The 17,900-nt window shown below is 41.1% G+C and overlaps 2 protein-coding genes across 3 annotated transcripts; both read left to right on the top strand.

Annotated features, from left to right (window-relative positions):
- The first annotated feature begins 3,711 nt into the window (after positions 1-3,711).
- On the top strand, positions 3,712-4,817 carry LOC115771340. The gene is made up of 2 exons (XM_030717010.1): positions 3,712-3,844; positions 3,907-4,817. Exons 1-2 carry the CDS (start codon positions 3,838-3,840, stop codon positions 4,755-4,757), a joined length of 858 nt encoding a protein of 285 aa, XP_030572870.1. The 5' UTR covers positions 3,712-3,837; the 3' UTR covers positions 4,758-4,817.
- Positions 4,818-5,614: 797 nt separating this feature from the next.
- On the top strand, positions 5,615-17,837 carry LOC115771308. 2 transcript variants are annotated; one of them, XM_030716947.1, is made up of 3 exons: positions 5,615-5,719; positions 17,268-17,583; positions 17,797-17,837. In XM_030716947.1, exons 1-2 carry the CDS (start codon positions 5,671-5,673, stop codon positions 17,390-17,392), a joined length of 174 nt encoding a protein of 57 aa, XP_030572807.1. In that variant the 5' UTR covers positions 5,615-5,670; the 3' UTR covers positions 17,393-17,583; positions 17,797-17,837. The 2 variants fall into 2 exon arrangements, with proteins under 2 accessions (XP_030572807.1, XP_030572808.1); XM_030716948.1 differs by lacking the exon at positions 5,615-5,719 and adding an exon at positions 5,951-6,021.
- Positions 17,838-17,900: the final 63 nt, after the last annotated feature.

Below are 17,900 nucleotides of genomic sequence, written 5' to 3'. Positions count from 1 at the left end.
ACAAGTTGGATTCGCTGGCATGGCAATTGTGACGAAGGAAAAACATTTTCCCAATGCTCTCAATTAGCGGATGGCAAATGGAAATCAAGCTGCAATTGCAATGCCAGCTTCGAGTCGAGCGGAAGCGAAGTGGCGACAACGGAGACAACAAGGATGACAACTTATGCAAGCAGCTTTTTGACAGGATGCCCCTCGAAACGCAAATTGCCACTGTTGTACAACAGTTGACAGCATGGAAACCCTTTTTGGAATCCCTCGATTCCGCTTGAAAAATGTTTAACCAAGAGGAAAAATACGAAAAGCAACGCTTAACCAAAGGGAAAACCTCGAAATTGTATTGTGGCCGCCAATTTCATACTCTAACCCGAAATATTCACTGCATATTTCCTGCAATCGAACCAGCTACCTTACTCTATATATAGCAGGCCAACAAACATTTTTGCTGGTTCGGTGCACGGTTTGAACCGATGTCCTCTCGCCTTATGTTGCGATTCATCAACTGGATAAGACCAAATTTCCTACTTATAAAATATATGTATTATATTTACATAGAAATCATATATTTGTAGTGAAAAAATTGCATTTATTATTGTATCAAAAATATGATTCGTTTCAGGTTAGAAATCAATCGGCTTTGTTATCCAACTTGTCTGGCTAAAATTGTATTCTCAAATAAAAACAGGCAACACGGGCTCAAAGCGGTTCAGCTCTAGGCCGGCATCAATGAGTAACTCGCAATTGCGTTGCAAATCGTTTGACAATAGCGAAGTACCCCTGCAGGGTATAAAAGTTTGCTAACTGAAAAACTAACAATCGAAATATTCCGCATAAAAAATTTAAGCAACATAAACAATTTCTGTCATCTTTTAAATAAGAGCAGATTTGATCACATCATTAACTTAAATTGGCTTTAAATCAAGACCAAAAAATGCTAAAACTATTTTCTAGAATTTTGCGTAAGGTTTTCATTAAAGGTTTCAGTTTTTTGTCTTGAAGAGAAAGCGTTTATATAATTAAAAAAATATTGAATTTAAACTAAATAAAAAATAAACTTAATTTCACATGCGAAATGGGCTATCAAATAAAAAAGGAGAGCTGATCAGATTGCAACTTAAGCTTAAAAAGTGCCATATAATGAATGCAGTCAGATGCACGTTTGAAAAGCTCGCTTAAAGTTTTTCAGCTGCGTTTACTTTTTAAAGCCTACTTATGAATGCGGATTAACAGGAATCGCCTGGCCAGCTACCATAATGCGACTCAAATGTTCATGTTGTCGTATTAAGCGAATCGCAGTTGGGGCAAACTTTACCCAAAATGTGCCAGGCCGTCGGACCGTCAGACTGTCGGACCGTCAGGTTTCCAGTTGCAGGCAGCTGCAGCACAAGCCATTGGCTGGCGACAATTGGGGCAAGCACAACAATTGAAATCGCATCGTTTTGCCAGTGAATTGCTTTAAGCAATGGCAGACACAGTCTTCCTGGGGATGGGCTGTGGATATCGAGCGTAATGCCACTTAATAGTGGCATTCCAGAACAAACCGCAACCCCAACCGGAGCCAAGCCGTCTAACTTTAAACACGACCAACAGCAGCATCTTTAAGTGCTGCCGATTGGCAAAACGCGTCATTAGTTCGTCTGAATGCTGCTGCCTCTGCTGCTGCTGCAATTGCTGCTGCTGCTGCTGTTGCTTTTGCATTTGTTTGTATTACCCAACTGCAACCAGCTTCTGCTGCTGCTGCATCCATTAGCAGCTATGCCATACGACTGGCGCAACCACAGACCAAGTGAGTGACCCCGTGCACGCCAGTGTTGCTGGATTGACCGCGTGCTGGTCCCTGCCAGCCGGAAAAACAACAGTCACTTACCCGCACACACAGAAGCACACAAACACAAGCACACCCCACAGTTGGCCGGGCCCGAGCACCACCAAAACTGCCGCAGTGTGTGGCCAAAGCGTAACCGCGACTGGCGCGTTGCCTCTAACGGATGTGAATTGAGAGCGGAAAGCATCACAGGTAGCCTAGTTACACACACACACACACACACACACTACAGTGGTCTTTAAATTAAATTCACTCCTTTTTCTGGCAACAAAATAGATTCTTTGATCAGGCGCCACAAATCAAAGAACTCGCCCATTTATTGCACAGCTTTTCATAATATGCAACACTTTTTATACACAACCTTCCTTTTTTTACTGGCGAACAGCTGTTCGCCTTGTCCGTATCCCGCAGGACAGCCCCAATCCGGAGCACCTCCCCATATAGTTGTAAATTGTCGAAATCGCAAACAAAAGCTGCAATTGTTAAAACCAAAACAACAAAATACCCACAAAAAAATAAGCAGTGGTGCTTTGGTTAGTTTTGCCCGACTAGGCGATGCCCTGTATTCAATGTTAGATATAACTATGGAGTATAAAAAAAAAACATATATACCGTTTGTAGTTTAATCTCCCTTTCATTATCGTTAACTTCTATCATCGGAGTTTTTTGACTATCTGTTGAAAATGTCAAGAAATAAACAAATATATTTACTGGTTCGGTTCAGGGCCTAAGCCTGGTTTTACACATAAATATATCTATATTTTGCTTCGAACCTTTATTGAATAATATTTAACTATTTTATTTGATAGGTACAAAATATTATGAAATAGGTTTTGGGGAGACAAAGAAAACAAAATCGTAAATCAAAATGGCAAAGCTTTGTAGATGTTTTTTATTAAGTACTTAAAATATGTAAAACTTTATTATGTTATAAAATTATATATTTGATATATGTAAGATTGAAGAAATAAGATTGAGTTGGATTAAAAAATATCCAAAGAGCTTGTCAATTGTCCTTTCTTGTTTTCTAAATGCCAAGTAGGGTTTGCTTGTTAATGTATGTTAACAAAATAAAGTCCGCACGCGAACCGAACCCATTCCCAGTGTAGTCTACAGGGTATCAACAAAACAAAGAAAAACCGTTGAAGTGCTACAGAATCAAACGCAAACGCAGCAACCACTAAATAAGTGGAGTACGCGAAGAGACGATGCAACAAAAAAATAAAACCTGGCCAAAAAGCTCCAAACAAATAAAGGATCAACATGGCTTGAATTGCACCCTTCTCAACATGTCGATTGCGAGCACAAGCATGAGCTAAATAGTCGTACCTAAAAAAAAAAGATTAAGTAATAGGAAAAAAAACTGCCATGTGCCTAGCATTACCCGGCCTTGCGCGAGCCAAGTTGCTATTTATAAAATTTATCATATGAATCATTAAAAAATTTCCCGCCTGTGAGCGGACGACAAGGAAGTCCAATGCTCTGTGGCTCGGCTATATTCTGAGCAAAAGCTGTGGGCTGACATTCGGTTCAGAGTTAAAACCCTATTAGAGTTTCGGACTCAAAGTGGCCTTGTTGGAGACCCAGTTGAAAATTCAAATGAAATGTGTCAACTTTTCGCACCAATGGCATCTTGGACGTAGGAGATGCAATTGTCGCTACCTAGCCGAGTCCACAGTTGCTGAGTTTAACCCACTTTTCGAGCAGTTTTCGCGCAAAATAAAATAAACAGTAAATAATTCATTTGGCCGGATTGTGTTGACCTTTTCCTCACGGCCAGCAACGTGTAAGGCTAGATTTAAGTTTTAATTTTTTTTAATTTTTGCTCGCTCGAAACGCACTCACGGTACCGCCACTAGGCTAGGCTAGGCTGGAGCTGAACCTGGTGCTGGTGCTAGGGCTGGGGCTGCGTTATCTAGCCACACGAGCTGATAAGAGCGCGCCAATAGGTGCGGCAACACGGTAAGAGCAAATGGCTTTTAGCTGTATTTGGACGACGACAGACATCGCACGCAATGTCAGGTGAGTGGTGCAGCGACGCGGTGCAGCTAACTATTGATTGATGTCTAAATCTGACCATACAGAACACACCTGGAGGCATTACAGTCATGGCAGCGTGCCGCCCAACGCCGTGGTTGCCGGCCATGACTCGGACGGGGATACCATTTACATTGGGCGCGCCTTCTACTGCAACGACCTGCTGCCGGCCAAGGTGATACCGAACAAAGGCAAGGCCTATGTGGCGTATGCGCGCCAGGAGGTGGAGCTGGACAGCTATGAGGTGCTCAGCGGCCACAATTACGAATGGCTGCCAGCCGAGAACGGCGCCGTGCCGCCCAGCGCCGTCAAAGTGGGTCGCAATGTTGATGGTGAGGATCTGTATGCTGGTCGCGGCTATCATGCCGGCAGCCTGACCGTGGGCAAGGTGCATCCCTCGCACGGCTGCCTGTATATACCCTATGACTCCGATGAGGTTAAGATCTTTGCGTACGAGGTGCTCTCACAGCCGGAACGCTGGATAGACACGACCGCCTCGAACATACCCCAGGGCGCAGTTCTGGGTGGCCACGACTCCAACGGCGATGCCATCTATGTGGGTCGCGTCTTCCGTGATGGCGATCTGCTGCCCGCCAAGGTGGTGCCGGCCAAGGGTACCGCCTATGCTGCCTACGCCCAGGCCGAGCACGAGGTGACCGATGTGCAGGTGCTAGTCGGCGCCGGATTCCAATGGATACCCGCCTCCCATGGCAATGTAGTACCCAATGCGGTGGCCTCCGGTCCCAATGTCGACGGCGAAACGCTCTATGTGGGCCGCGCCAATTATTGTGAAAGCTTAACCGTTGGCAAGATCCATCCCTCGCACGGGTGTATCTACATACCCTTTGGCGGCGAGGAGGTCAAATTGGAGTTCTACGAGGTACTAGTGCGCACATAGACGATATACATACATACATAATTGTAAACAAAAATGAAAGAAAAGCATTTGATCTTTTCAAAAAGTAGACATTGCATGACACGACTATAAAAATCTATTACCACTGGGCTGGGGAACATGGAATTCGGTGTATCGACACCTTTTATCTAGGGTTCCATAAATTACCACAGAAACTATTAATTTAAGTACGGAAACTTCTGACTGCGGTTTATAACCAATATTGATAAGACCCATTGGCTTTATGGGCGTACATAGTATGTCAGGCATAAAAGTTCAACAATTATCAGATAATTAAAAATTGGTTTGTCATGCGCTAAGAGTGCGGCTTGTTCGTGTGTGTACAGTGGCCCTTGAATTGTTTATTAATTTATCTTCAAATGTGTTAATTCAATTGAATTTCTTGCATTAATACAATTTTCCATTGCCTAAGAATTTATTTCGAATTCTGCTGCGCCATCTGTTGCCAATTTCGAAAACTATTGTTGCAGCGCCGTCTCTTGTCATTGTGAAAGTGTTTCCATTAAAGGGCACTGGCAGCGCTGTTGGCAGACCGTTCTTATCGATAGTTTGATGCATACAGCTGATTTTAAATTCTTAGCGCGCAATGCCTATAAAAGCATATGACTACCGCTAACAAAATGCATTTATAAAACAATTTTTTTTTAAACCATATTAGTAAAAAACAATCAAAATTAATAACAATGATGCTGTGTAAAATTGCGAAAATAAAAGTGCAAGGCTGCCACCTGGCAGCACATAGTAATCAGCTGTCGATGCTAACAAGTAGTCGATAGTTAATCGTTTAGCGCTTACATTTGGCATGCTATCGATTGCTTGCGTATTTATTCAGTAGATTTTTTGCGGCTCCAAAAGTCGGACGTGTTCGTGGTTATTTATTTTATTTTTTTTATAAATGCCAAACACCTGCAAGCAGAAAATACGTGTGCTGCATTTGTTTATAAGTGAGCGTGAGCAATGTATCCGAATGCAACTGTATAAGTAATTGAGTTCGATTGAATACCAAAGGGAAACCGGACAACAACAAGAACCAGTGACAACAACACACAACTCCAACAACAACTCATCCACTACAGCTCAACACATTTAACTCCTCTGCGCCTTTTGACACGACAACAAAGCAACAACACGACAACACAGCTCAACTGTTGTTGCTGCTCGCATTTGTATTTGTTATTGTTGTCATTTTGCTGCTGTTCCAGGAAGACACATAATCCATTAAATGAGACAGCAGCCGCCCGCACGAGTAAATATTAGTTTAATATTAATTTGTAGCATTTAAGTGGTATTTCTATTCGCTTACATATTGGCAATAATTACAGCGGCGGCAGCGCCGCCGGCAGAGCCTGGGGCAGCGCTAATGGCAGCGGCACGGCCACTAACCATAAAAATTAACATATAACTTAAATTTAACTTAAAATCCCAACGACAATGCGACGCCAGCGCGAATGCGTTTGATACGGAAAGATCAGCAAATGCGGCGTTGGCTGCGGCTGTGGGACTGCAGGGGCGGACCTAGGCCAAGCACTGTCGCGGCGGCGACGGCGACGGCGGCAGCGGCAGCAGCATTAGCAAGGCAACGTCAGCGCGCAAAAGTTCTAACCAAGTTCTCTGGTGCTGCTGCTGTTGTTTTGTTGTTGTTGTTGGTGTTGTCGTCTTCAGCTGCCGTTGCCGCTGTGGCTTTTTTTTTCGCCTGCAGCCAATTTGTAGATTTTACCGCCAGATCTAGCTATTTTACAAGCTCTTAAGCTAGTAAAAATGTTTCACAAAACTTTCTCAAACTTTTGAGTAATTGTAATTTCAAAAGTATTCATTTTTTAGTGTCCGCTGTAATAATATTTTGCGTTGATGATACCCACAAATTTGTTTGGTAGTTTTTATAGATACTTTTATTATTTGTTCATAAAATACAGCATCTTTTTTGTATAACAGTCGCGGCTTTTGGAACAATCTCCCACAACCTGTTAAGGTTTATAACAGTTATTTATTATAACAGCTATCACACTGTTAACTCTTCAAAAATTGGTAGTAACTGAATCTTACATTATTTTGTGCTTATATTACGCTTTATTCGTTTTGCAATCCTGTTTAACAATCTTAAGTTTTACTTTTCCAAATTTGACAACACTGTACTTGATACTTTCTCGCATGTCGATTATAACCCTTCCCATTATGCATTCCAATGTTGATAGGAACGTACTTTCACTCTTCCCTCCTTAATTTTCGCTTAATATTAGTGACTTTTTTAAAAGTTGGCTACACTTACTGCTTGCACCTGTATATAATAGGGGCAGAAGTGTACTACGTAATTAATACATACTCGCATAACTATTATGAAAGTTAGTCTTCCCATTATTCATTTCAAAGTTGATGGCACTGTACAATTTTTAATAGCATATACAACTTTTTCCAGTATTAATTTTCCCTAGTTTACTTTTCAGAAGTTGACAGCACACGTATAACAGGGGCAGAATTGTACAACAATATTAAAACTTTATCGCAGAACGTGAATAACACTTTGCCTTCTCATTAATTATTCGAAAGTTTAAAGAATACTTTTTCATAGCAATTATAGATAGCACTTCGCATTCTTTTGAATATTTTCGAAAAACTAGATTTATTTTCAAAAGCTGGCAGCCATTAAACACCATTTGCACCTGCTTGTATAACAGTTCTAGCTATTTTTTGCTTTGAAAACTTTAGCATTTTTTTTGCTGAAAGTTGGCAAAACTGGCTCGCCTGCAGCCGCATAATGAGCTTATTTATTTCAAACGTGTGTGTTGTGCGATGATTTGAAGAGTTGATGTGGCGCTTGATTTGCTCGACACCCAGCCACGGCCCTCTACCGAGACAGCCCGCCCGCTGCCAATGCTTATTGCCAGGGGCAACAGTTGTGGCTTATTTAGTTAAAGTTTATTGCACTATTCGCTGTCGCACAACAGTCACATGGGTAGTCGCAAGTCGCTACTCGTTTGCACTCGTCCTCTGCATCCTGTCAACGTCAGCTCTTCAATATCTGCCTCGCAGGCTGCGTCACAACTATGGTTGTCATCGTCCGAAAACAATTAGTCGACCCGAAAACAGACAAAAGCTTTAATGGGTCGGTGGAGCGGGGCCACGTGGGACTACGTGGAACTACGTGAACTTCAAGCTTTGGCACCAACTGCCGCCACTCTGCAAGTGAATTTGCCACTACATCTGCATGTCGTGCCTTCGTGTCCGTCTGTGCAACAATTTCGTTGCGTGACCTACTCTGTTCACAAATGCCAAATAGGGTATATACCCAACCGCTATGATATTATACTGTTTATCTCAATAAAAAATCAAACCGCAAGTATTTCAGCCTCAGACGCTTTCGCTCGAGTACGAATCAATAACGCCCACAGTTTTAGAGCCAAACCAATAATGATAGTTAATTTTATAATAAATCATTCACCCGCCACGTTAACATCTATAGCTGTCACAGTTATAAAATCAACTCCTTTGCGTTACAGTTCTAGAGTCACAAGAACAGAGTATTGTGCAGTCGGCAAATGATGAACGCAACGCTTACTCGTCTTATTTATGTACATATTTCACTTGGCACTTGTTATATTTATACTCGGAAGCATGTGGCATGTGGCATGCGGCAAGTGCAGCATCGCTTCATCCTCATCTTTGAACAGACGAACGAACATTTCCATCTCCCAAATGAAATTAGGCTGCAGCTCGACAGACGAGAGTCGGCTCGCACTGAATAACTCAATAAGTCTGCTTATTGCCATGCAAATTAAATGTCCAACTGCACGAGAGAAAATCACACGCACACACACATATATATCTACAGTGAAGTCTACCTATTGCGAAAACCCACTCAGAATAATGTTCTTTTATTACTTATATTACGAGAAATAAAATCCAGCTTTTCAATTTTTAACATATTTCTACTAAGTTGCTGATGAATCGAAATTGAGGAAAAGTTTTCTTAAAAGAAGCAAATTGTCGATTGTTGGCAGAGCTGTTCGTGAGTGGAGCTTTCACTGTAAACACTTTTAGCTGCCTAAGCTCTTCATAATTCCTACTCGCCACTTGTTTAAGTTACAATTGAATTTCGCAGCGCACGCTGTAAAAACGGACTTATTTGTACTTCCATAATATTGCCTTGCAAGAGCACGTACTGCCCATATTTCGCATATCGATGGTTTTACCGAGAAACTGTGACTTGATTTATACTTGTTCCCTATTTTTTATGTTTATGTTATTCATTATGGTTTTTCATGTTTACATAGCTTGTATTTCAATGGTATTCAATGGTTATTATTCGGTGCTTTACACCTTTTTGCCTGCATCCGCAGGCTGCCCATAAAAAACCTTTAAGCATTATTAACAATCTGCATAAATATACAGGGACATTCATAGTGTTATGCCTGCCAGCAACGTATAGATTTATGTGTAAAATAAAATCAAAATATCTCTTCACAATACAAGCTGGTTCAGCTGAACTGAGCTAACAGTAAAGCTATGTTGGGAATATTTGCAACAGATATATACCCACAGAATCGGTTTGCTATATAATATATATATATATATATATATCTGTCAATGATATATAAATATGTTCCAGTTATTTTAAGAACATATATATAAAATTTATTCAGTAAAATGCTTTTTATTTAATTCCAAGCTAAGCAAAGCACGCTTGACTGCGTTCATTTAAAATTGTGGTGGACGATGCTTTCCTCGATTTTTTCCAGAACGAAAATTGCGCCACGAAAGAAAACTTTTCCGCAGCATCCTTGTCCCCTTCAGATATTTACATTATGCCAATGGAATAATTAATTTAGTAATTAGCAGAGGTCGCTTCCGGGTGTGTCTGAGATTTGCCTTATTCGTTTTTCGCTCTTTATTTGTTTTCCATTTTACAACTCAGGCACGATTAGGTTATATAGATTATAGAGTTATGCGTTGCAATTACCGAAGGGCCGCTCCCATAATATCCACATCAGATCAGTTAGGAAATACAAAAAATGTGTTAGTCTTTCGGATTTTAGGATATATAGGCTCTCATTGAGACACACTTGAGCTCTTGTAGAGAGTAGTTCTTGTAGTTCTTAAAGAGGGTTTGACTAAACTGACTAACCATGAGTTTACATTATACATATTTGAAAATCAAACAACTTATTTACCAAACGAGCACTAACTTGACACGATTATATTAAAGATATGCATTATATGGCTCAAATATATGTATATGCACAACCTTGACCGTTTTTCAATAGAATAATTCAACTGCGCCAGCCAATTGACTGCCACGTAAAGCGAGTTAATAAGTAGTTCCAAGTGTCACGCATTTTCATTCATGTATGCCTGCACATTTAAAAAAATATATATATAAGAATACTATATACATACTGTTATATGCGTATATATCAGCAATTTGTCATCAATGGGCTTAAGAGAGGCCCATAAATAATTAAGCAAACTTTGCAAAAGTCGGCGTGTGTGCGGCCTCATCGTCAGCTAGCCCAGTTAGTACGTTGGCCCACAAAGCTTCAATTGGCAACTGAACAAATTGCTTCTTAGTGGCAACACACGATGCGCGAGTATGTCAAAGAGCTGGGGTCAATACTGTTGGTCCAGCATCGATTTGGACAAATTCTTGAAATTCATTTCGACTGACAGCGAACTGTGGGCTCTTGGCCGCGGCTCCTTTGGCTGGGCCAAAGTTTTAATGGGCTGCCATGGAAACGCGCCGTTGCCATCAAAATGGGACACGTAGCCCTTTAATATTTTGGTTGTCATTAAAGAGCTGCCCGTCTATCGCCGTCAGCGCGAAGATGATGCTGATGCTGATGATGACGATGATGATGATGATGATGATGAGTTGCTGGCTGATAAGCAAGCCCAATCGAATCAAGTGGCGCACATACGCGAAATTTCAAATTAAATCAAAATCTAGCACGCTTATCAATTTAAGCCGCTCAGCCGCCTGTTGACCCGCCAGCTCCGCGGGCTGGCAGCAGCTCGCGGCAGCGCAGAAGCGTCGTTGATTGCCAGCGGAAATTTTGTTGCCAATTTGCATACAATGCAGTTTGCAGATTGGCTTTAACTTTGTGTACCCTGCTCACCGAATGAACCAAAGTATATTGTTTTTGTTATTTTCTTTTGCCAAGCTCGCCCTGCTGTGCTTTTTGTTTAAAAGATATTTTATTTAAATTAAATTAAATATATTGGTCTGAAACTGAAACTGAACCTATACTCCCGCTTATCAAATTATTATACGAACACGCCCACAAATCTATAAATCGGTGACCTATCTATCTAAGGTCACTGAATTTTTCTTTAAATATCTAACCAAAAATATGACAAGCAAGCTCAAAATTAAACGACAATTAAAATAATGTAAATTAAAACGAAAAATTCACTTGATATTTCGCATATCCATACCTATAATCAACAGGCTTTTTATGAGAGACTCTCCCCGAAATAAGATAAAAAGAACTTTATTTTAAAGTTCGAATCTAGCGCTGTTGTGCACACATTTGAATGATATTTTTTTTGCCTTGAAGGTTTCATAAAGATCGGACAATAAGCACCGAGTTGGGCAAAAACGCATTTCCCATAGTTTGAAGCTAAGTAGGTATCTATGAAAGTATGCAGACATATTTGTAGGTTAAAGTGTATGTATGTGATAGAAATTCATGGTCGATTACAGGGTATGTGCATGTCGAGCCAATCCCTCTAGTTAAGAGTGGCATACATTTTGCACTTACAATCTATGATTTTGTTATATTTACTTTTAACCAGTTGGGTTTGTTGCACAATTTCAAAATCATGTTTTTGTTGCTGCCGTATTGTATTGTTGTGGGTGGATGATTGGGTTTTCCATTTCCTTTTCCCTGCATTTATGTACAATAAAATAGCTGACGCTGACGCTGGCGCTGACATCGACGCCGCCAATCGCTTTGATCGATACACATCCAACAGTTGTGCCATCCCGGTGGTTCTTTGTTATTGTTGCTGTTGATGTTGTTGTTATTGCTGGCGTGGTTGTTATAATGCCGGTTGGGGTTCATTGACTTTGAACATTTGTTTTTCATGTTATTTCCAACGCGTTGCTGCTGCCTTTGCTGGTGCCTGGCGTCTGGTAGCTGTTGCTGTTGCCAGAGGCGTCGCCTGCTGCCAGAGTGTTAATTACTTTTTGTTTTAATTGTCAATTTATCGATGAATCGCAAAAATAAAATACAAAGTTAAAGCCATAACTGATCCAAATATAGTCCTAAAGGGTATGGCGTTAAACGCCATTCAAGCTTGTTGTCCTTGCTATATTATCCTGTTGTAGCACAGATTTTAGTTGCCTTGGCCCTGCCCTGCTTTATAAGGTCGGTAATACCTCAACATAGAGTATTGCTTTTTGTTTTTCGTGTTTTAAGAAAAGACAAACTCGAAATGAATAACTTTTATATTATTAATATTTCAACTGCAATATCTTTTTCAGCGTTTCTTGAGAAGAAGCAAGCTCTGAAGACAGAACTTATGAGACCTTTGCATTTAGTTAAATTTTTCAATTTTAGAATGTTGCCAGGAAATGTGTAACGCTTTGAGAGTTAAATCTCCAATCCTATATACATATATATATATATATACTCTTGAGCAGTCTCAACAGGCGAGTGAATATATCCACATTTGTTTCTCAATGATATATAATGCTTCGGTGCAAAGAGAAATTCCAGTTTTCCCTGCCTTAATTATATTTCTATGATATCTTTTACTTAAACAATTACAAATTGTTTACCTAATGCATCTGATTGTCTTACTTTTTTTAATTGCTTAATTTGACTTGCATTTAAGCTAGAACAGAGGTTCTCAAACTTATTCTAACTACCACCCACATTTTGTAAATTCATGAAGTTCTAGCGCCCTCCAAAATGTTTAGCAAAAACACATTTTTAAAATCCCCATCTTATTGATTACTTGAATTACTAGAATAAAACTCTAGCGTTCCACACATGAATCTTATCGTGTTTTTGTGGACTTTATCGCCCCCCTGCAGGCTTCTAGCGCCCACAAGGGGGCGTTATCGCCCACTTTGAGTAATACTGATCTATACCGCTCATAGGGAACATAGAGTGAGACATTCGCTCGCCATCTCCTTCTATTGCATCTAGTGAGGCCTCGCTTTGCTGATTCAAGTTCAATGTACCATCTAATTTGATAGCTCAATTAGTATCCAAGATCGAACCTGAAGCCTCAATTTTAACCATGGTTGACATAACCAATTGAATTATACCATTTTAGTTAAAGTTTAACTTGTGTCTGCTGCTCCTATTCTTGGCGTCGCGGCATCGTGGCATCGTTGGATGCGGCGAAACGTTCAATTTTAATTAACACATTGCTTGCCTCGAACTTTCGACTCATTCACTTTAAAAACTCGGCACGCTTCACTGTGCAAACGTGGAGTGCGCGCTACGGATTCGAGCTCTGTGCGCTTGGAGCGCTCTCTCCGCTTCACTGGGTATCGAAGGGCCAGTCCCCGGAGCTCTGGCTAGCCCAGATAACACTGGGACTGAGGCAGCAGAGGCAACAGCTGCTGCACGTCGTGCATACTGTCCAAGTAATTTATAATATGAGCGACGTGCTGATAAATGAGCTGTCGTTGCGCCAGTTGCTAAATATTAACCAGCTAGCCGAGTTTAGTTAGACACTTCTAACCAAAAACAAGTCACAGTGCTCTCTAGTCGAGAGTGGCCAACTAGTAGATACCCTGTACTCAGAGCCGAGTCGACGTAAATTACTTTTGTACTTCCTTTTTTACCAACCAACCAATCGTCCAACCCGTTTATCCAACAACTTGATGAGTTTACGATTTGCGAGAATGTTGTTATTAAATTTCAAGCCTACAGCTTCTTATCAAGAATATATATACGAGCTTTATGAGAAGGATGATGCTTTTTCTGCACAATGTCTTGCAACCTTTTTCTGAGATACTTTGAATGGATACAGGGTATATACAAAAAAAAATGGTGAGCAAGTGGAACCGAGAGATAAATGTAGACCAAAAAAAAAAAATAAAATAGAGAGAGCGAGAGAGATAAAATGCCGTAGAGCCCACCAGCGATATGCTTCGCCGCGTCGCTGGAAGCCTTCAAAGCGCTCCATCTGCAATTTAGAGCAAGGTCTTTAGACTGCCATTAAGGCACTTTACGTTCCGGCTCAGCATTCCGTATTCGCCATCAAATCATCAACACTTCCCGGCACTGCAGCCCTCAAGCGTAGCGCAACATTATTTATGCAGATTTTTTGAAACAAAAGCTTCCAACTTAAACTGTCGCAAACGTCCCCGTCAACGCACCGAGCGCAACAAGCGTGAGAACTAGCGCCAGCCAGTGCCGCCACAGTGGTAAGAGAGACATGGAAAACGCCAGCAAAATAATCCTAATAATATCAGAGTGTGTTCAAGCCACTTGAGAATTCAATCTTACAATCGTCTTTTTTTCGCATTAACCAGCTCTCGTTTCGCTGCCTTCCTTTCTAGTTGCGCTCTTTTATCGCCCATCTGATTTTAGATCACAAAACAGGTAGACAACTCATAAGGCAGTTTCAAAATTCTTTCAAACTTGGCACGAAGTTAAAGGCCCGAGTCCCTATGAAGATGATATGCAAACAAATTTGTATCCATATCTGTTGAATCAGAACTAAAGCACATTTGCTGATATATTTCAATTGCTTAAGAATCCTAAAATCGGTCTATTTCACATTGCACATAATTCACGCATTTTTGGGGACACTGTGCGAAGTGCCAAACAAAACGCGATGCCATTAAGCTTAAGTTGGGGGATAACAAAAAAAAAAATACAAAAAAAAACGAAGTGCTAGACGAAAAACCATCAAATAAAGCAAAACTCTTCACATGCACTAAACTTAATGTAGATGTGGGTGTGCGTTTGTGTGTATTATGTGGTATTGTGTCGCACATGTGGCTGTGCAAGGGTGTGCGTGTGTGTGTGTGTAAGAGAGTGGGCTGCTGTTTGGCAATACAATAAAATTTACACGCTTATTAATTTTTACAAGACTTTGTCCGACACTTGAGCGAACCGCCAGCAACATGAGCGATGCACAACAACAACAGCAACAGCGAAAACAACAACAATGAAGCTGCCTTTGTAAGGTTCCATCGTGCTTACCATTCACCCACTAACACACACACACACACACACACTCGCATACGCACACTGCCTATGGAAAAGTAGTTGGATGATCATGAGAAGGAAGCCGGGCGGCACCTCTTCAAACAAAAATTCAACTTATATTTTGTTGTTGGTTTATTATTATTTTTTTATTTTTTTGTGCTATTTTGCCCTGCCCGCTGGGAGAAAAAGTGCACACAAAGGCAAGAGAGGCAGAGCCGTCTAGTGGGTTGTGGGAGGGCGTTGCCATTCCCAGTAACTTTGCTCTAAAAAGTTTTCGGTCCCTTTGGGCGTTGCTCTAACTGTGGCATAAGCAAACTGAGATGGGAGAGCTGTGAGTGGTGCGAAGAGGTCAACATAACGCCAAAGCTATTGCAGCATTTTCGGTTTGCATGTAAATATATAAGACATGTTTTACTATGCAAAATATGGCTAAAGTACAATTTTTCTTTATTTCGCAACTTTCATCAGACATAGTAGAGCACAGGCGAGAAAGTATATGAACAAGGACCTTCTGTCATGTCTAGTGTGTCACGTGTGTACACACAAACACACACAGACACACACACACACACACACACACACACACACACACACACACACACACACACACACACACACGCACACGCAACTGAAGCCTCGTAACATCAAAAGGGCGGCTCAGAGCCCACCGCATACTAGAGGTTTGTCCGGGAGTTCTTATCCGTTTCCAGTTGCCATCTAGCTGGCGGAGAGGTGCTTTGGGGAATGTCCAACAAGTAGACGGAAACCGTGCTAACACTGTGTGTGTCAATGTGGGTGTGTGGGTGTGTGTGTGTGTGTAGCCGAGCATAGAGAAAGGACTCACAGATAAGGTGCACAAAAAACTAAGCAAATTGGATGCTTTCAAAATACATTTAGTTTGAAAAACAGTTTGCAAAAAGGAAAAAAAAACACTGGATTGGAATTAAAAGTGATTCGTAAACCACAGGAGACAGTTGTACAAAGTGTGCGAGATATAAAAGTTACGCAAGTCTCTCGGCGAAATACACAGTTGCCAGCACTTAAATACTAATTAAAAGATTAAATATAGTAAGTAGACTAAGCTTGCGGTTCTCTCAGTAGATAGGTGCTGCATGCAATAAATTGAACTCAGGTAAAAAGAAAAATGCAAAGTATTCACTCACTTTGATATTTTAACGTGAACTTAAATTATAATTATTTTAAATGTATACAGAAAATAAATCCCTTAGGCTCTCCGATTTCAGAGCCAGAAAATATCTAGAGACATTAAGTTGGGTATATTAGTTCGCCCATACCCAAGGCAAATATCTTCATGTTTCTATCTTTAGCTATAGGCTATATGATTTAAATCTCCTTAAATGAACCTCGTCTCAGGCAACGTTCAGGGCAAGGTTTTTCTTGCTGTCCTCGTGCTCCTTGAGAACTCTCGACCATATCGTTATAATATGCAAAATATAAGATAAAGTGCAGGTGGTTGGCTTAGTTGTCTGTTGGTTAGGAACAATGCTCCACATCTGACGCACATTCACGCCTCTTGGCTTGAGCTACTTAGGTGGTTTTGGAACCACCAGCTGAAAATGCAGCTGAAGCTGCAACTGAGCTGTGGCACTGGATCTGGTTAGCTTGAAGTGCTGCCGTTGGCCCTGGTAAATTTCCGCCTTTCACTGGAGCACGCCCCAACCGCCCAGAGCACAGGGCAGATGCTCTGACGGATGTCGCGCTGACATCATGCACTCAACTTAGTATATGGCCACTATATGGTCGACACTTGAGCACTCGAATGGCAGCCAACTGCTATCACTTGGCTTGGATTCGGGTTGGGGATGTCGTTGGCGTTGGCGTTGGCGTTGGCGTTGGCGTTACAGGTGGAGGTGGGGTTGAAGTGGGGAGTGGGGTTGCTAGCAAGCAGTAAGCAGCTTAAGCGCTGGATGGAATTTTTGCCACGAGTCACGCTCATGTGTCATACAACGTACTGTGCTGTATGTAAATAGAATTTATAGATATCTCTAATCAAATATACCCAACAGACATAATAAATATATTTCATATTATTTACACACACGCAAACACTCACATATGTTCTGTCTGTCTTTATTTATATGTATACATATGTATTCTTTGATATATCATTCTTGAATATTTCAAGTTGTTTGGCTTTGTTTGCAGTTCCATCATATTGTTTGTGATGGGTGTCTTGTATCTGTTCTCTGTCATCAATGTAGTTTTGTTTATATGTTGCTTGATTGTTTGCATATTGGCAATTGTTCTAATAGTTTGTTCATTTTCTGTGCGTAACTGCTGCTTCTTCTTCTTTTATTGACAGCTATGACGGAGGAAATAACCGGCAATTGGAGCTATTATGTGTACATATCACTAACGTTGGTTCCAGTCTATTTGGCATTTCAGCTCATTAAGTTTTTGGGCTGGCAGTTATTTGTGAACAACTGAGCAAATAGTCAAACACAATCCAGCACCAGCTCCAGCAACAACGACAACAGAACAGACTGCACAGGCCAGCAGAGGAGTCATAATCACAATTGAAATTGGAATTGCAGTTGGAAGACGAAAACTGAAAACCGAAACTGACTACCAACTACCAACGCTGCGAGTCATCGAGCTGCCGCTGCAGTTCCAAAAAGGTGCGTAGTCACTTGAAGGCAGTCGCTGCTGTCAGTCGAGAGTCAAGTCGAGTCAAGTGCAGCAAAGGAGCGAAGAGTACTCTGAATACCTAAGGCATAGCCCAAGTCAAGCTCTAGCCAGCCGCGGGCAGCCTTTGCGCATCAAGCAAAGTCGGTTGCAAATAATTTTAAAACTATTTAAATATGCTTATGACTGAAGTTTTTCTTTTCCAGACACGCTCACTGACAAGGACCTTTCCCGGGGAAACAAAAAACAAAAAAATAAGAAGCTAGAGAAATAAAAGAGAACGCAAAGTTCTATCTACAGATCCTTAAGC

The sequence above is a fragment of the Drosophila novamexicana genome, unplaced genomic scaffold, assembly GCF_003285875.2.
Source record: "Drosophila novamexicana strain 15010-1031.04,08,12 unplaced genomic scaffold, DnovRS2.1 tig00000068-arrow-arrow-pilon, whole genome shotgun sequence".
Taxonomy (NCBI): Eukaryota; Metazoa; Arthropoda; class Insecta; order Diptera; family Drosophilidae; genus Drosophila; species Drosophila novamexicana.
Note: the sequence above shows the minus strand (reverse complement) of the source record. Positions and strands in the feature narration are given on the sequence as shown.